General features: G+C 41.2%; 1 protein-coding gene across 10 annotated transcripts in view; it reads right to left on the bottom strand.

Moving 5' to 3' along the window:
- NSD3 (nuclear receptor binding SET domain protein 3) overlaps positions 1-20,191 on the bottom strand; it is a 46,719-nt gene that overhangs the window by 18,333 nt on the left and 8,195 nt on the right. For 7 of the 10 annotated variants that reach the window (XR_008469922.1, XM_054225071.1, XM_054225075.1 and 4 more), the window contains 11 exons: positions 16,051-16,778; positions 12,424-12,492; positions 11,810-11,969; positions 11,214-11,368; positions 9,895-10,398; positions 8,935-9,061; positions 4,939-5,039; positions 2,464-2,509; positions 1,749-1,879; positions 1,058-1,186; positions 261-387 (listed from right to left, as the gene is read on the bottom strand). Coding sequence is in view for 8 of the 10 variants with exons in the window: in XM_054225071.1 (XP_054081046.1) it covers positions 261-387; positions 1,058-1,186; positions 1,749-1,879; positions 2,464-2,509; positions 4,939-5,039; positions 8,935-9,061; positions 9,895-10,398; positions 11,214-11,368; positions 11,810-11,969; positions 12,424-12,492; positions 16,051-16,734 (2,233 nt within the window). In the remaining 2 variants the exon portion in view is untranslated. The other 3 variants (XM_054225076.1, XM_054225077.1, XR_008469923.1) reach the window with 3 other exon arrangements.

Below are 20,191 nucleotides of genomic sequence, written 5' to 3'. Positions count from 1 at the left end.
ATGATTCTATAATTGCCATTAACATAAAAGCCCCTTATTCTGAGTAAACCCCTAAACAGTTTATTACTTTTCTTTCTTACCTGGTACTTGCTAGGTGGGAAAATGAGAATCTGGCCTCAGAGGTTAAAAAAGTACTAGAATAACCCAAACGCGCTCCCACAACCTGGGAACTCACCATCTCAGTTTGCTCTGACCAGAACACGGCTCCGCAACGGAGTGCGAAATCCCTCCCTGGTTTTCAGACGCAGGAACACACTCACCGTTTTTACACTCGGTGCAGATGAACTTCTCCTCGGGCATCGCCTTCAGGCCGAGACATTCCAGATGAAAGACGCTGCAACACTCGCCCTCGCAGGACACCAGAGACTCGCCAGAGCTCTCGCAGATCTTGAGCAAACAGACAACACGTCAGAAAGGAAAGGGTACCTGACATACTCAAATGCAAGTAACTACCAGATGTTAACGAAGACCAGAAACTGACTGAAACCTCATCAGAGCTAAGGGAAGGCAGGAGGAACTGGCCTACAGCCCACAGCAGACCCTGGGCTGACAACAGTCCCAGCACCTTCTGCATCTCTCTCTCCTCACAGCACGAGCCCGGACACAGACAGGAGAGGCACTACAGGATCCATCTGGACTCCTCGTTTCCTCATGCACCCGAAGAGCAAGAGCAGCCTGTTCCCTTACTATGGGCCAGGAAACTGGCCAGAAGATTCCAGGATTTTTTTCTCAAAAATACAGGAAAATCCTCACTCTGCCCTATTCTGAAAGACCATCTGCAATCTTCGAACGAAGCAGAAAATAGCATCTACTTTTCCTACTTACGCTAGCAGGCAGGGATTAGATACCACTTTCTAGCTTTTGAGCTTTCTAGCATGCAGGAGAGCTTCATTTCAAGAACACAAAAACTCCTAAAAGCCTTGATATTTTATCTGAGATGTTGAATTATGAGACATGGTTAAAACAAAGTAGTGTAATTTGAAAAGTCTGTCAGCTGAAACTAACAGAAACAGACAAAACGCCTTTAGTATTCACTTCTTTACAGCACCACATTTACCTGACAAACAGTGTCTTTTTTATTCGTTCCAGTTCCTCTCCTGGATAAGCTGGAATCCACCGACTGCACATCCGAGGCATCAGCATCGGCCATAGCTGACGGGCTGTCTGAGCGTTTTCCAAAACTACCCTACAAAGAGGAAAAATCCAAGGCACTCAAACAAGACACTTGCAAAGGACAACCACATTCTGGAAAAAAATAGTCAAGTCACCACTGATTAAAAGGTCATTCAATATGTCAAGAGGGTCCTTGAAAGTTGATGAACTTCATGAGAATGGAACAAGGAACGCTGCCTTCTTGACATACCTTTTACCTGTACGAGCAAAAAACCACAAAGATATCGATTTTACTTTTTCCAGACACCTCTCAATTTTACACCAAAACACGGCGGCATCTCCCAATTCCCACAGAATTTAACAACCTTCCAAAAAACCAAACTGACAGTGATCTAACCCAATGTTTCACCAGACAAAGAAGTAGGAAAACTTGTAAAGAGAGATTGCATCTTTTTTTATATCAATAAAATGGAGGGGATTAGAAAGAAAAAGACTAGGCTTTACTTTTTAGACAATGAAAGACATGAATTTTCTAGAAAATACAGTGTTCGAATATGTAGCAATATGCAACTGTAAGGCCTGTTATACTGACAGAATAAACACGCAAGTCCCTGTGAGAAACAATATGCCTTTACCTGTAAATCGTTAAGTCCTCTCGAATCCGAGTCTGATGTGTCTCTGTAAGCTGAGCTCGTCAGTTCTACATCAGTCGAGGCACGACTCCTTTTCTTTAAAGGTTTACAAGAATCTGAAATCTCGCTGGCACCTTAACACAACACACTAAAATTAGTTTTAATATATGTTCTCAACTTTTTGCTTAAAATTAATAAAGGAAAATGAAAGATGAGAGGCAGCCTAGAACTGTATTTTACTTGGTAGCCCTAATTTTAAGTTTGCAGCTTTGATACTAGTTTAATTCTGACCAAAAAGCTAATTAACTGAAAATAACTTCAGGAAGACCTTTGGACAAACTTCTGAACGTGCTGACACAGTGGAGGAAGCTACTAAATTGTCTATAACAGAGGATAAACCCTTAGGAGATTACCTCTTCAGCATTCATCTTTAAAATATGGCTAAGCAAAGACTTTTTTTTTAATTAAGAAATGTCCAGAAGCAGGACTCGTGTTACGTGCTTACAGCACATGAACAAACACTCTCTTTCCGACTAGCAACGCACAAACAACAACAAAAGACAAAACCAGAAAACCCTCACAAGGGAAACGAAGATCAGCATCTATTACGTTCATCACCAGAAAGCGTTAAGGCCTCTGCAGTTTACACAGAACAAAAACCATTGAAGTGTGATGAGCCACGAACTATAAATAAAGTTTGGTTTCGTCTGTAACTCACCTTTCTGTAATCCTGTCTTCACTGCTGTCAGTGGAACCATTTCAACCTGTTTGAATAGGAAAATCCAAAGTTAAAACCAGAGGAATTTTTCTCCCTAGAATTAAGAAGCAAACATGTAAGTTTAAGCCATTAGCATCTCTGAACTCAGATGGAGTCTGTCCTCCCCTTCTCAGCGTGAGCTTCTGGTCCTGCGGGGTTTAGTCCTAGCTGCCTACGCGGGGTGCCGGGAGAAGGGCAGCCACACGGTCACTAGCAGGGTCCTTCCCAACCTCTCCCTCGCGCACGAAGGCGACAGGACAGCTCTCTCCGTGTCCAGCGGGCAGGAGCGGGGCTCCTTTGGGCAGCCAACCCTGACGCTTTCGTACAACCCCACACCTCTGTAGGCACAAGCTCCCCTCTCGAGAGGGCTGACACTCGGGTTCAGTGACACTAAATGCGTCGCCGCTGAAGGTGCTTCCCCCAGGCAGGCGCTGGAGCCCCGGGAAGAGCCTGGCTCTGGATAGAGCGCTGCGAGGCGACGCGGGGCGAGGGGACGCGCAGCCTCGCAGGGCTCTATCCAGCTGGAAACTCAATGTCAGGACACACTGGAGCAGACAAGTCTAAGTCTCGCAAAAGTGCTTCAAAGTTCTCGATCCGCTATGGGAAGGACAAGTTTAGAAACTGTTCTGCCAATGTCCATGGAACACGTGAGAATTTGGCGACTGTATAATAATTATAGGAGAAAGTTGTTGCCTAAAATCCTGGTTTTGAGGTTAAGAATTACAAGTTACTTCTTTACAATGTGGTTACATATGCATGTAGAAACACATTTAGCAAATATTTAAGGATTATTCTATAATTTTTTTAAAAAATATTTTATTTTGTTGTACAATAGGTAAAAACATACAATAGAAGGATTTGTATAGGATACATTTCGTAATACAAATATAAAATCTAAACAATCACTTTTATTTCTCCACTGGTCACTGTAACAGTAGCATTAACATTTTGTTTTTCCCATTAATTGTACTCGTTCCAGTTATAATTTTATACCAAGTTGTTGCAGACTAATTTGGGAATCAGTTGCAAGAAAACTTGACTTTGGGTAACAAATATTGTTGCATAATTGTAAGAAGTTAGTAAGATTTTTTTTTAAATATAACTTAATACATTCAAGGTTATGCGCATTACAGTGCATCTGTGTTTAATTTTTAGTCATATACTTTTCCTGAGAAAAGCACTTTAATGTTCATAGTCTTAGTTAGCTAGATAATATAAGCAAGCAAGCTAACTGGGATCCATGAAGTTCATATTGTTGGTTCTTATACCTTTGTTAAATTAAGAAACATTTACAAACATAAAATAACTCAATTGAGAACAGGGAGGCTGCAACACCTCACGACAAGAGGCTCGAGGGACCGCGTCAGGTATCTTGTGCCCAACATTTAAGTTGCTTTAAAGTTTCAGCAAGAAACTTTCCAGAGTTAGAGCATCCTTCTGCTGAACACAGATGTAAATGCTATGGCAGCAAAAGAAAAATATGAAAAAAAAAAAAAAAGACAACAAGAGCAACTGGGTCCACTTTCAGTTTCTGAAGTGAATGAAGTGCAAAACAAAGCATAAAGGGCAAAGAATAAATTAAAATAAAGAGATAAAAACAATTTTTCCCCTTCCCATATAAATCTTTAGCCTGACTGTCCCTTTTAAAAAATTCTCACTGGTAAAAGCTATACTATGCGATATTTTATATAAAATTCTCAGGTTTCAAGTGGAGAGGCCCTTGAAGAGGGAAGATCAACCATGGAAGGAAAAGAACCAACAACTTTGACAAACTTGTTAAAAAAGTGTATTCAGTTTTTAACGTCCACCCACTGAACTTTCCTACTCATTTCCACGCAAATTTTTTTTATAATTTTTTTAAAGCAACAACATTTGTCTGTCTGACATCCAGATTAAAGGAATGCCCTATACATGTTAGATCTACTTAAGGAAAAAAAAAAAAAACGTATATCCCAGAAGATCTGTTTTGCTGATGTCTGCCAACATAAAAGTCTGACTATTCATCTTTAAGTTAAATCATTCTTAAAGTCCATTTTCAAAAGTGGTCGGATTAATCACTCTAACTTCATTTGAAAAACAAAACCTCAATACAAACCAGCAGCTAAATCAAGAGCAAGAGGAAGGAACCTGGTGGCAATTCCATCAAATAGAAATGACTGAAACAAAATCATTTTGCTCATAACAGAAATCTCAAGGTAAACATGGCAGGTTCGTTAGGAGTCTTGCATCATTGAGTTCCCATTTCCATAGCCTGACTGATACTGTGAAGGTGCCAGTAGCAGAGTCACAGCAATGGTATTGACAAGGGGATTTCATGAAGGATAGTCCAAAACGAAACCCGATGGGGAAAAATGGAGAAAAATAAAAAGGCACCAATATAAGCCACAACATTTATGAATACAATATATTTTAACTCTCTACATGGAGGAAGCCAACCTGCTCCTTTTTGATCTTCTTCTTTGGCACAACTTCAGTGGATTTCTCAGACTCTGAGCGGGTTCGAATCGATCTTCTCTGTTGCTTCTTTTCTACAGAACCTGAAGAAGGAGAAAGGTTTCCATTATACAATTCCTTGTATTTCTGAGGTACAGCAAGATGTTCAACACCGAATCAACAGATAAAGTAACGAAACCAAGACTTTTTCCTCTTTTGAATGTTTTATTTTTAAATTCAGTTCCAAGCTATTTGCCAACTGGTGCTGTGGTTGCAGACAACACGTTCTGATTCCATAGACAGAGATCAGCTTCAGAAAAAGACACCAGTAACAGAGCGACACAAAAAGCTGGAATCCAGTTTAGGGCAAACAGATTTTTGTAACACACCCCTCAAGCACAGTTTTCACTTTGGTTCATTTTGAACCAAATAGTCCATCTTTGGTGTTTAGGGAAAAGTATATACAATCAACTTCTTGAACTAAAACAAGCTAGAAATTTAAGACGCAAGGCACAGCTTCCAAGTTTCCACTCCAAACGCCAGTTCTGTCCCCTGCTCTGCGGGGAACAGCCTTCTCTCAGAACTGGCAAACACAAAAACCTAAAGCAAGAACCACGCTGTGACACGTGGCATCGATACGAAATCTCAGCGCTCAACTAAAGATTACGAGAGGTGAAGGAAAACTCAGCACAAACAGAAGCAGTGATCACGATGTGTTATTGTAATTAATGAAAGTGAAAAACAAGTTTTTGAAAGCATTACCATGGAAAACAAACTCAGACCAACGACGGTTATTATGACATTTCAAGAGATGATGTAGGAGCTACTGGTTTTTTGACAATTAAGGTTGGCAGAACCAGAAGAGCTTTCTATGCTGCAGTACCTCCCAAAGCGGCACACCGAGCACACAACGCTGAGCACCATGTGCAGCTTCTGAAACAAAGCACGCACTTGGAGCCGTACTGACAAAAAAGTGAAATCTGAAGATTTACAGTTATCTGTGGTGAAGCATTATTCCCGTTTGTCAGTTTTGTGTGTTTCACCTAAAGACAACACCAGTGTAAAATACTTTGTATTCTTCCAAGCAAAAATGCGAACTCTTGTGATCAAGAATTAGCTTACTGTGCCAGATAGTTATACTGTTGGAGTTGTAACGCTGCATCTTCTTGTTAGGAGATAAAACATCTAGAGAGACAGGCAGGCTTTCATCAGGCACTGAAAAAAAGCCTTTCAAAAGGGCTCCAGGAAAAAAAAGAAGAAAAAAGATTCATCTTGATTAATGGGATGAGCATTTTTATCCGGATTGTGTGGCTCAGGAATACCTCCATTACTAAACTTCCCTATTGTAAAACCACAGCTTTTTCAACAACTGTATTTCTGAGGGGAAAAAAGGCAACTGTTTTTCTTCAAGGAAAAAAAGTTTTACAGCATATTAACTAATTAATAATAGCAATGAGTAACTCAGCTCAACATCCTTCATGTCAGCGCACGGTAACTTTCGGTTCCAGTGAGCCTTGTCCTTTGAGAGACACACCCCTCTAAGGATGTCAGCACTAAAGCTAGGGGCCACCTCCGGTCACCTTTGTGTTCAGCCAAAATTCTCTGAAGCAGCTTAAAGTGAATTTGAGGAAGCGTGACCAAACATTCGTTTAATCAATAGTGTATTTTCTCCCTGTGCTGCCCACTGTAGTACGGGAAGTAAGATGCAAGCCCTGTGCCAGAGAACTCCCGAATCAGTGCATCTAATATTGGTTGACAGCAATATTGATCAATGCAACGGGCACTCCTCCTCTTCCTGCTCTCCAAGGATCCAGTGCATCACCTCCACAATGCTCCTATCCCGTCTTCGTGCACATTTGGATGCAGAGTTTCAGGAAAGGTTTCAGACCAGCAATCTCCCTCACTACTGGCGAGGTTAGGTCAGGTTAATCCTGTTTCAGCTGTACGTGGAGACCAGAGGCACTACGAATTCTCACAGTTGTTCTCTTATTATCAGATTTCAAGGTACAGAATTATTTTCCCAGCATTATGGAATTCTGTATATCTAACTGCAGGTTATTAATAAGGACTCCCAGAGTCATTCTGTAAAATACTTTACCGTAAAGGTATTCTGAAGTTCCGGTGACCTTAAATTTGAAAAAAGGACTTCGCAGTTATGTTCCATGAGAGGGGACCAATAACTGTCTGGACTTTGGAAATGGCTTTGAAAATGACTGTTTGGAGTGTATACTGAAGTAAAGCTCATGCACTCTATAGGGTGTTATCAGGTGGAGTTTTACGTATCCAAAAAACCTACGAAAATGAAAAAAGAGAGGCTCAGAATTCTCACCCCCCTATGTCTGAAGAGCCATTGTGAAGGTGAAGCCTTTAGTTCCCAGGCGAGAGAAACAAAGCAGCGACCACCTCTCCTGCTGCAGGCAATTAACGCAGCAACTCTCTGAAAAAACTGAAGCAGCTACAGCAACTGAACCTGGAAAGAAGAACCACTGTCGAGAACACCAGAGGAAACCCCACTCGCACCAGAATATCCGGACTACTCAGCCTGGATTGTAAAGTCCCAAATACAGGCCATAAAACAACATATATATAAAAATAAAGCTACCTAAAATCTACACAAGTACAGAAACTGAAGCGTGTTTGCAGAGGACAGTGATCCCATGTGTGTTGACCCACTGAGGTTTTTGACCTGGAATCTCATTAATTTTACGTTTGGAAAGGGAGAAATAATGAAACAGACGGAGAGTTAAAGCAGAAGTGACACTTGGCAACGTTATGAGATTTTTTTCTCAAGAAAAAACGAGGGGTTTTAGCATGTGTACTGTACTAAGTCTTCCATCGTTTTTGGCTTCTATACCGTGACTGAGAGAAACAATCAAGGTGTTCTGCTGCAACCCAAAATTTACTTTTAAATACCCAATGTAAAACTAAGTATGTTTGAGACTATACCAAAGATACGGTTACAAGCACAGTAACAAACATGCAACGGATTTTACACGGCCTGTACAAAATCTGTGGCTGAAAAACAGAAGTCACTATAGGGACTAGAGGAACTTGAAAAGCTCTTGGTTTAGGATGACTCAAAACTGCCTCTTTTCAGGAACCTCCATCCTTTCACCAAAGGGTATCTGTCTCCTCTTGAGGATGATGACAGGACGCACTGCAGACAAATTTCTGCTGGTGAGGCAAAGCTCAATCCCTTTAGAAGAATTCCAATTAGCTATTTCTCAAAAATCAAACCAGGAAAAAAATGTTTTTCTGTTCCAAGTCCAGAAAGCACTCATCTAGTTTATTTTTCTTCTTTTCCTCTACCACTGTACTACAAATTAAACTTCAAATAGCTTGTTTCAGGCTTCCCCTTTTCAGTCTCAAGCTCCATTATTTGCTTCAGTGGTTCTTCTCCCTCAGACATAACAATTCAAAACTTGGTGCTTTGTGATGGGGCCCCTAAAATGCCTTCGGAGGGCAAGCATTAGCTCATTTTGCTGATGGAGTTAGTTGAAGCAGTTTAAAAAAAAAAATCACTATCCTTTACAAAGGTCATGCAGGAACTCAACAACAAAGTCTAGGAAAACACCCAGCCTGATTCAGAGCCATTCCTTACTGAACTTCCAGATTCTCTTCCTTTGATCCCTTTTTACATTTGGTGCCAAAAGGCATTACAGTACTCTGCTAACACACATCCACTACGTTGTCTTCTAAAACAACTTGCCATCTGCTCTCCACAAGGCACCCATCCTTCTCGTATGTTGACTTAGATACTGCAAGTTGCAGACGCTAAAAGTTCAGAGGCCAAACAGCGAATCCCATCACAAAGACATCCTGTGTTTCTCAAGCATCTGGGCTCACCATGTGTTATATTAGCCGTGCTTGTTACTATTATTACGTAAACACAAAGATGTTAATAACAGTTTTTAACTAATGAAAAAATGCCAGGTTTGCTATTTTAATTTAAATGCTAGATTGCTGAAGTTCAGACAAGGATTCTGCAATTTCACCTACCTGTTGACCCACAAGTTGTTTCAGGAGAGGACGCGTTTTGCACTGCTGCTTTTTCATTTCTCTGATTTGATGAAGAATTAAGTTTCTCTTGTCCTTTGACGCTTACTTCTGTTTTGTTACCAACTCCCTTAAAAAGAAAAAAAAAGAAAAAGATTATCTTAACCTATTCATAGAAGTGTTGCTGCCAACAGGCACATTGATCTACTCCTAAATCACAGAACAGAAACATTCAACGCTCTTCAAAGCAACACATGCACGTGATGATCTCTACTACTGAGCTGCTTCCCTGCAGAACTTTCCATCCCTCTCAATCTCCCCTTGCAGACAAGGAACAAAAAAATAAAATAAAAAAAAATATTCCAGTGACTTTTCTAAACATTACCTTCTCTATAATGCTTAGGATGAAATAAATACCCTCCAGGTAGAGAGGCAGAAGAAGGAGGCAGAGAAATAGTCCTAAACCTTTTCCTTACACTGACTGTGAGAAGCTGCTGTGCACCTGAAGGAAGCTAGGAGGCAGAACTCATTTTAAAAGTCTGTTATACAGAATGTCATTATTACTTTTTAATACATTAGTAACAGTTTTGTCATCTCATCTATTTCCCACAAATCCACTGATTTTAAGATTTACAGAGAATTTCTGGATTATTTCAACTAGGAAGCTGGAACTAAACAGCTTTACTAATTTGAACATATTATGAACAAAAAGGTGACCATCTGTAGGGAGCTCCTCTGCCACCAGTCAAAATGGTTACTGCCAGAGACTTTTGGATGCACTGAAATGAAAAGTTCAGCGCACTAAAAGATTCTGTTGTCACATCTGTCTTTCGTCAGGTTTAATCTCTCCAATGAAAGGAATGTGTATCGTGAAAGCTCGGTGGACGCAAGTTTAAGCTCCACACTAAGACAGACTTGGGATAATTTATGAACAAAAGAGGAGTCGCTACGCAAAGTACATACCTTAGTGGAATAAACAAACTGATCGATGAGTTTTCCATCCCCAGCAGCATTCTGAAGGGCAAAAACCTGTTCAATTTTAACAACTGGAGACATGTTACATTTTTGAAGATCCAAGTTGTGCATGGTTATTGAAGCTGGCAAGGATTTTCTAGCTGCAGCTGTTTTCCATGCGATTTTCACAGGAGGTGGCTCCTCCTCTTCCACACTTGACTGCCTCCGTTGGCTTTGTCTTCGCACCTCAGCATTTGAAGGTGATGCTGCTGCCACGTTGGCATGTTCTGGCTGGGTGTTCGAAGCTGGCTTCGGTCGTCGGTTCTTCTTGGTCTCCGATTTAGAAGCAGCAGTCTTTTTGGCTTTTGACAAAACCTCCTCTGGCTCTTTGTCTATATAAATGAAGGTGTATTGTTCTATCCTTTCTTCCCGAGTCATTTTCAGTGCTTTCTCAGCATGGGCAATACCAATATCCCACTGAGCACGCTCTCTTTGCGGCCTTGGTTTGCGGATCTTAAGGAACAAAGACAAGCAGCTAATTACACTGAAGATGTTGCCATGTAAGCACTTAAAATGCAAACCTGATGCTCTTTAAATCTCTCAGACAGCAGATTGAAGCTGTTCCTTTAGAGGGTGTTTTTGAAAGGTGGACAGTGAATCCCCTGCCCAGGTACAAGCAGACACTCAAGCTGTTCATACGACCATCACAATTAAGAGTGTCTGCCCGGAGTTACAACTTCACTAAAGACAAGAACAGGCAGTATTCAAGCCCGTAACTCTGTTATGAGGCACAGAATTAATCCTAATTTATCTTTTTAAATCCTCCATATTTTTCTATAAACACCTTTCCTTCCACATCAATATTTAGATCAGCATAAATACTGACTGAAGTAGTCCATCCACACAGTAAGTGATTCCTGTAGCTAACATTTCCTTTCCAATAAAACAGTGGAAAAGAACGTATCCGCTAGTATCAGGAGCTGGAAGTGTGTCCTTTAAAAACTGTATTTTCCAAAGAACAGGTTAATAGTGAAAACACAGGCACTGTTTTTATTTAATATTCTAATGCTAATGTAAAATTATCTCCAATACCCAGGATGACTACCATCATGAGGAACTGACAGAGCAGGTTCACTATCAGCCTTTTCACACAAAAGTCATAAGGGTACAGAAATATTTTCAGCATCTTTGTGAAAAACACTTCTGCCAGCAAAACGCTGACTACCCTTTCCAGGGTAAAGTACTACAGTGTTTCAGAACTGCCCCACGAGAGTTTCACTTACACAGGAACTGTAGATAACCCTCTAGACAATTAGCATTCATCATACCTTCTGTTTCTCAGAGTGGTTGCTGGCTTGCTTAGCAGCCTCAGCCAATAATTGCTCATACTGTTTGTGTCCTTTGTACTCTCGAACCCGCTTCTCGTGCACCCACGCCCTCTCTGGCTGGTTGCTAAAAAACTGAACGTGGTATTCACGAGCACCTGAAAATGAAAAATTCTAGTCAGCAGTTTCATCAACATCACTTTGCTGGTTTAGCTTACGCCTTCCTCATCCACATCACTCAATTCCTGCAGGTGGAAGTACCTAGCTAAAGTTTAGAAATAAGATGGACCCAGATTTAGAACCGTTTAAGGGAAGATAAGTACACCTTGCCCACACTGAACACTCTCACACTTATCAGGGTCTTCTCATAAATACATTGACTTGAGAAAAGCAGGAGCATCTGTGCATAAGCCCAGTTTGCACAAGCTCATCTGTAGAGGTAATTTAATAAGTACCAATTTTATACATTTCAAGAATAGTCTTGTTCAGCATACACACAAGCAGAATTCATCCTGCGAAGGGAGTTCAAAGATAACATTTTTAATCAAGGAACAAGTACAGACACTTGATATATTCTGGCAAAGATCTTCCTCCCTTACCTCTTGTATTAATTTTGGTATGAACATCAAGCTGTGGATCACATGAAACCATGCAAGGCCACCACGGGTATGTTCCCACCTTGGACCAAACCAGATCGCCAACCTGAAACTTGACGTCATGGGCGACTTGTGTTGAAAGAGAAGGCAAGAACTGCTGGACCTACAAAGAGAATGCAAGCTCAAAGCCACAGAAGGCAATTTAGGGCACTTAGAGATGCACATGCTACCCACAGGGACTTGTTATTTTTCTCTCGGGTATCCCTGATGTGTGATAGTGTAACGTGAGATAAACATTTCTTAGGAACATGACAGAAAGGAGTTACACACAGCTACGATTTACACAAGATAGTCACTGACAAACCAAGACACACAACAGCAACCTCCACCACCACCACCATCCCCAAAAAGATTCTGCTTCATAAGTGGATTAAGAATGTCACTTTGGGGATAAAATAAAGCGGTACGAGAGACGTTTTGATGCACTAGTGATTAATAAGAGTTTCAAATAAATGGGAACTGATTTATCTGACAAATTAAAGAAACCATGTAACAATTAGTCCACAAAGAGTAACATGCTAGAAGTTCAAAAAGTGTTAGTTAGTACATGTACTAACCGGGGTTTCCTCCAACACTGTATCTTCTCTTGGTCTTTCTGATAGCATGCTAAGCCTCTCATTTGGTCTCTAGGAAATGGGTAACAAAGAAGAGAAAAAAGGAAAACAAAAAAACAAACAAGGTAAGGGGACGGTAAAACAAAAAAAAAAGCATAATAATGAAGCCAGGCAGAAAAAATAATTCACAGAGAGAAGGGCAACCATGAACCTAGAAAATATTAATATGATGACTCTCATGCCCAATTCAAAACATAGTAACATCACAATCAAAAAATACCTTTTTTCCCTACACTATTTACATTACCATCACACCTACGTACAGCAATGTTCTGCTGAAACAGGTGGCAGAAGAACATACACTCAGGGACAGCAAACCCAAATAACTTTCCACTAAATTAATATACAACTTCAAAGAAATAGAGAAGAACGTATGAAGGACATCCACAGTAACTGATGAGTCTCACTGTATACCAGTTATTTGCAAAAACTACATTACAAAAATCATATTCAGTATACAATATGAAAATCATGAAATTGATGTTAAATTGCATATAGTTGACAAACATGTTTGGAGGATCCATAGTCAACAACATGAAGGCTATGGTGCATTTCTAAGGCAGGCCGAGGCACACAGGCAGTCTGTTCAGGCAGAGGTGGCCAGGGAAAGGTTTTGGCAGAGGAGGGATCACCACTGAACAGCAGCCAACACCATGGTGGAGTGGCCACGATAGGGCGCGTGGTGACACAGCAGCTGAGCAGATAAGAGGCAGGCTGTGAGCTATCTCATGAGACAGACACTTGCTTTTACTAGAGCAGAAGAGAAGTCAAAGGACTCAAAGAGCAGCAAAAAGAGTCAGACACATGCAGCGAGAAACTAATAATGCTGTTAATCCAAATTATACCTAGTCCATTTGAAAACGAAGACCCCGTATTAGTCAATACTGCGTGCTTCAGCTCAGAGAAATGAGGAAACACACACGTAAACATCACCTAGAACAACTAAGGTCAGCGTCTCATACAGCTGTCTGTAGAAAAAAACCACTTAAGACAGACCATATTACTATCTGCTGGGCAGAAATCTTTCCTCCCCGGCCCAGCAGAGAGCACGGCAACAACTCCTGCCTTGCTTTTGCTACTGTGCGTTAGTGGAAACTTCAGCCCTGCCAGGAGAGCCAAGCTGATTACACAGATCGCCAGCTTACGGCTCCTCACAGAATACAACTAACCAGCAGAGTAACTCATTCTTAAAACAAGTATTCAGACCTTAAAGTTCAACAGTGTTTTCATAACATTTTAATTTCAAATCGACCTTTCACATATGAACATCCCCCCCAGTCAGCAGGTTTCCACAGGGATTAGTGCCACAACGAGGAAACAACTGCAGATCACCTTACGTTCAAACAGCCACGCTGAGCGTAAGTGTAAATAACTGAAGTTGTACCAGAAGTTTTGTTTGTTCACATTAAGATGATCCTAAGTTACAAGTCTCACACTGTTAATGCTAAAGATGACAAAAGCATACACGATGAACGTAGATGAAGATGAAATCGTGTAGTGGAAAGTCAAACGGTGGGAGGATGAAACTGAGACTGCACTGGATAACTCATAACGAAAACCACTAGCGCAAAATCCTGTTCGTGTCAGCATGATCTGCTGTCTGAAACAAGGGTGAAGAACGTAAGAGATTTTATTGCAACAACACCTTCTGAAAGGGAAATGGAAGCTAAACGAAGGACAAAAGCAAGACCAAGATTTCTGCTGAATTCTGGATGACACGTACAACTCGGAACTTGGAATTTGAGAGTTAAAGTTCTAGTTCAATCTGGGAAAGACACAAGATTATGTTCTTGTGATAACCAGGTAACACCAGTTAAATAGAGGGACAGGCACCGCTGCAGCTTCAGGAGTAGGACTGGAGTCCCTGGTAAGGAGGAGGACAAAATGGTAATGCAAAACTGACAGGCTGATGGGGGGGGTGACGGAATTCTGGAGAAGAGGCCAGAAAGCCTGGATAAAAGACCATGTCTTTAGCTGAACTCCGAAAAAACCAAACTCACCGAGATTTAAGAGAAACCTGGGGGATAAATGTATGATTACAGCAGCAAATGAAGGACAGGTGGATGAACAATATACGAGCAGCAGAGCATCCAGCAGAGCTGACCGTGGGAACAGACCCCACTTCCCACCCTCTATAGGCAGGTATAATGTGGGCGTGAGGGAGATGTCACCAGAGCATGGCCTTCCCATCACAACTCCTGCCGGGAACAGGCTGCCCACGGCACATCACGGCTGCTACGGCATTCCCAGATCAAGAAAATCACCGCAGTCACAGATGACTCGTATTTTAATTGGATAGCCTATTTCAAGTTTGGATTACAATGCTGATTAAGATCTTACTGAGCTTCATTAGAGTCAACTATAGTAATCAAATGTAGCAGAAGCTCAAAATCTTGATACATCACCAACCCGACCTCTGGGAGAGGTCCACTTACCAGAAGGGAGACAGAACAGTTATAAAACTTGAAAATACTCCTGGTGAGGGGCTGTGTGTGTGAAATCAGCCTGAAATCATTAAAAATAACACCACCACTACCTCAAGCGTGTGAACCTGCTATACCAGATCACAGTCCAATCCCTCCAGGGCAGGATCTTCTCCCAAAGCTACCAAAAGCAGCGAGTATCAAGTGGTTCCAGAGGAACTTAAAAGAAACTCAGCTACGTACTGTAACAGCCCAGCCTGGGCTGGGCCATTTCTGTCCTGGCCTGACACGGCAACTTCCCCATTCCTGACACTTGCCACCGCATTGCTACCCATTCCCCTCAAACTGGGAAGTACAGAAACCGGTAGCACAGAGCTGGCAGGAATAAACAAGAGAAAAGGAAACAGAAGTAATTAAGTGGCTTAAAAAACTGAAGAAAAAAGAATGGCTGAAAGTACCAAAGACCAGTAATTTGTGTCTCGGTTTCCTGAAATCTACGTTAAAACCCCACACATATATATACACACGCCCTGTGGATACATCAACCATATTACGAATCTTGACAGAAACGGTAACAGACACCAATACTGAATTTTCCCAAAGTTTGCTGAGTCAACTGGTACTTCTAATTTACTTACTGGTTTAGAATATTAATTTCTACTGGCTTCTGCATATGCTACATAGCTCTTGGGTTTTGTACATCATCACGGTATTTAGAATATCTTTCAGAAGTTAATTAAAAGCTGCAGTGCTGAACACTCCAAGTAACCCAATGTTCCACTGAATAACCCAGCGTTATTTTGAGAGGCAATTTTAGGAATGTGTACGCTTTTGACCAAAAGCTCCATCTTCAACTCTGTCCAAAGCGTAGCAAACTCTGAACATGCTAAAACACTAAATAATATTAAAAAGATATTTTTAATATCTTTTCTAACAATTTTTTTTTTATATGCAGTCTTTTTACCAAAACTATATTGTCCGAGAAATACAGTTTCTCGCAACCTAACACAGAGTATCTGACCAGTAAATAAAACTTCACGACTTTAAGTATGTATACAACTAAAAGAAAGGAAGAGAAACTGCCGAAGACACATATTCCATCAACAATATCAGGTATACAGATGGCTGAAACTAGCATTCCACTTACATTTTGTTCCTCTGGTTCTAATTTTGGAATTTTGTGCGACTTGCGCTCTTCCGATCGGGAAGAGTCATGCTTGCTACTTTTTTTCCTTTTCTCTTTTCTCCCTTCATGTTTTGCCTTAGCATACTCACTCGCTTGTACTTCATTTAAAAGGTCCCCACACAGAGAGGACTCAAACAATTCCCTGCCGTTCTGGATAGTTTTGGTTATTTTTAATTTGATCTCTGGTGAGCCAGTCTTCTTTGGAATCACCGTCTGTGAAACTGAAGGTGGTGGTGGAGGCGGCAGCTGTGGAGGGGAAGGTTTTTCCAGAACTTCGTGCGGCCTTGTGTTAGAGTTTTCCATTTGGTAATACTCTGGGGGGCTAAAGTTTCTGACTGTACCAAAACCATTGGCTGAACCATTGGGATATTGACTGTACGTCTGGTATTTGGCTTGAGGTTCATAGATATTGATTGTTGGTGGGTAGCCGTTCGTGATGGGCGGAAGGTCCTCCGTCGTGGGCGTGGGGTACTGAAAGCCTTGCTGCAGGGCAGCTTCGTATGGCGTTTGTCCACCATCTTCAGCAATGTCACTGCTGGCATCAAAGGCATCCTCTTGGCGGATGTTGGCTGAGTCAATGAGTTGAGGTGGTTGCTGAATTGTGTTTCCCATGATCCCTTGCATGAAAGAGAAAGAGAAATCCATTGTTCTGCTCCAGCATCCTTAGCTTTCCCTTTTTCTCATAGGGCCTAAAGGCGGGGAAAGGGAAATAAGAAGTCAGTGTAAATCAAAATATAATAATTAAGAAAATTAAATTTTTGAGAAAAAGAGCTCTAAATACCAATTTCCCCCTCCCCATTCAATAGCCACTCTCTCGTGGATTTAGAAAGGACTGGTATTACTTAATCTTTAAAAGACGCTCTTTGCACATTTCTGCAGAACAGCTTTTTTTCATGACCACTTTCTCCTTTTCCAAGACATTTAAAGAACTGTTATAAGCACCTACAAGTGCTTAAAAACTATGAGCCTGAGTGTTGCAAAGTCAGAACAACGGGGCTAAAATTCCAACCACTCTCTATAGCCCTCTTAGTTTGGTGCTCGGAAGCATTACTCTAACACAAAGCAGTAAGAGAGCAGACTCTGACCCTCAAGCATACAGAAGATATCAAGTTCTCTTGACACCGCAGTCACTGCAACCTGAACAAGGCAGCAAAACCCCAGAAAGACCACTCAAACAAGAGAGAAACCTCTCCTCTTCCTCCCTGCCTCCGTGCTAGAATTAAAGACAGATGAGCAGCCCCCAAGGCCAGCAGCAGACCTAAGCCGCCGGCTTTTCACACTTGAAGGGAATAGGTCATTCTACCTCAGCTGCTGGGAAAACCAGTTCCGATGGTACAACAGCCTCAGACGGGTTTCCCAACCTCTTCTCTCACCGAAAAGCAGAGTAGTTTCCATGGGTTGGCTCTCAGTAGCTAAGTGAGGAGGGTTATTCTCCTCACTCCCTGCCACCTCCCCCCACCTTATTTTAATATTAAACACTTAGGGTGTTTAATTAAACACTTAACCACTACATGGTTCTGAGGGAGAGAAAAATAGCCTCAGCATCAAAAGATCTCCAAAACCTGAGATTATTCGCAGAATTAGATTACAGCTGAGAAAGCTGTCATACACACTTTCGATTTTCCACTGTATATTAAAAACACTGAAATCGGACTAAACCAGAGTTGTATTTCCAAAACTCGGCTACTGCCTCAGAGAAGGCTTTCGCATTCACCTAAATAATCTCCGTGTTCAACAAGAAGAAACATACAGTGAGCTACACTTCAGGTAAGAAACACAAATTTGCTTCCAAGCAAGGTCAATTTAGCCCTTCCAAAGTAAACATGGCTGGGTATTATTTATTCTCTCTCTGTGTAGGCATAAAGGAGGGTTACTGTGCCATTTTGGTCAGGGTTTAAATGACATTTAACACATCCCACAGACACTTCTCATAATAAGAATCTACATGTAACCCTGCCCACATTAAATTCTCGCCCTCCCAATGCAACGCATCTCAATACCTCATCTAATAGTGTTCAAAACACTATAACAGGTCCCCCCTCTGAGACTGCAAAAAGAAATTGAAGGTGTAACAGTAGCAAGTAAGAACTTGACCAGAATCTGCTCTGTGTTTTGTGGACTTCATACTCAGATTACATTGATGTTTGTATTCACTTTTACTGCCCCTGCAATCAACTAGGGGCGCATTTGTCACTGTAATTAAGCGACTTAGGAGAAACAACTTAATAGCACAATGCTATGCAGCAAAATTCACTAATTGCAGTAACTTTTCAATCTCATGGCTGTAAAACCATCTCTTCTCTCCAGCGGCTCTCTGCACATCAGCCACAAAACCACCACAAAAATGTGACCATCGAGGGGACAGCATATGAGGGACGGCACCCGGAGCCAGCAGGACTGCCCGTCAAGGTCAAAACCACCAAACCACCACCCATTCTAGGAAGAAGTGGGACTGTTTGTACTATTTACCAATTAATTGTTACTTTACATCTGCCAAACTGAAGAGCAAACAGATTTCTCACACTAGTAAGAAACTGCACCCTAGGCTGCTTTTATTTCTTACTAAAACCAGGTACACTTTGGGGTTTTTTTCTGAATACTTAAAAACCCACAAACTTATCTTGAGAAGCTGCAACAGCACTTCAGTTATCCTGGCACATCCATTGCTGGACAGACAGAGTCAAAGCAGAAACAGTTTAAGAAACTTTAGAATTACTCTCAACTTCCCAATTTTATAAAGTTGCTGTTTTCTTTCAATAGTAATTAAATCACTTTCTTTTACCCAAATACTATGAAAGATGACCATCCATTTAGCTTAGCAGGACTAAGCACCAGCATGTTAAATAAGGGATCTGTTAAAGGATATCATGCCAGGACCCAACACTTCTGGTGTGGCCACACCAAAGTTAAAAAGCAAAAAATCAATTGCAGAAAGCAAAACTCTATAAAACAAAAAACTATACAGCATTCTGTACTTCATTAAGAATATGACTTTGCTAATGTCACACGTCATTTGAATAGTTATACCTTAAGTTTTACTGCTTATAAGTCTAAAAGTGGAAACTTTGTAAGTTTTGGGTCCTGCTGGAAGATGCTAATCTGATGTGATAAAATAATTTTAATGCTTTTAATTTCTTTCTTGAGAGGGAAAAGATAACAATTTGTTTAAAAGACACAGGTGCGGGTTCCATGACCTTACTTACAACATCAAGTATCTAGGCAGACTTCTCATTTCACTAGTCAGTACAGCTCCTCTAACGAGCAAGTATCTCATGGTCTAAGAGGAAAAAACCTCACTGCCACTACCAGAACAGCTAATCCTCATCCAGCCAACACCACCACATTTAGGGCCTCCATCAACGCCCATTTTCAAATCAGCAACAGATATTCACATTCACAAGACTGCCTTGAAACTGTGCATCTGCATAACCACCCTCTGGTCATACAACTCACCAAGTACAGACTGAGAACTTGTTCCTCAACTGTTGCATCAGGGAGGAAAAAAAACAAAACATGAACCCTTCTCTCCTACTACTGTGACCTGTGGGTTACATGATTCGGTCACCCAGTTCATTCCTCTGGCAGCACTTTAATGGCATGTCACTGTGGACAACGCTACAGAAATTCTGATCTGCTGCCAGGCTGCTGTTGAATTCACTTAAATCTTCCTTAAAGACTTCTCTAAAATTGAGCCACATCATCAGGTGAGGCTGCATACAGGACACTAGAAAGCTGTCCATACAACCCACAGCCAAACATTTTGGTTTGAAAAGCACTGAAATTGTACAACAGCCTAAGCAAAAGGATTCTGCCCTAAAAAGCATAACCCTATGCCATCTCTTTGAAATAAGAACAGATCCTTTTCTATTACACTGGCAACTTTCAGTCTTTCCTTTAAAGAGCTTCCACACTTAAAGTTGGGATAAAAACCAAACTATTTTGTGCAGGGTTTCACTAGGACACCAAAGTTTATTTATTCTCTGGGATGTTACATGCATGTATCTGGCTGATTACAAGGCACTGTATTAGGCTATTCATATTCACTCATTCTAATTCCATCTGTAAGCATCATTCAGAAGTTGATCTACAGGCTGCTGAGTGA

This window comes from Rissa tridactyla, chromosome 20, assembly GCF_028500815.1.
Source record: "Rissa tridactyla isolate bRisTri1 chromosome 20, bRisTri1.patW.cur.20221130, whole genome shotgun sequence".
In the NCBI taxonomy this organism is placed as follows: Eukaryota; Metazoa; Chordata; class Aves; order Charadriiformes; family Laridae; genus Rissa; species Rissa tridactyla.
Note: the sequence above shows the minus strand (reverse complement) of the source record. Positions and strands in the feature narration are given on the sequence as shown.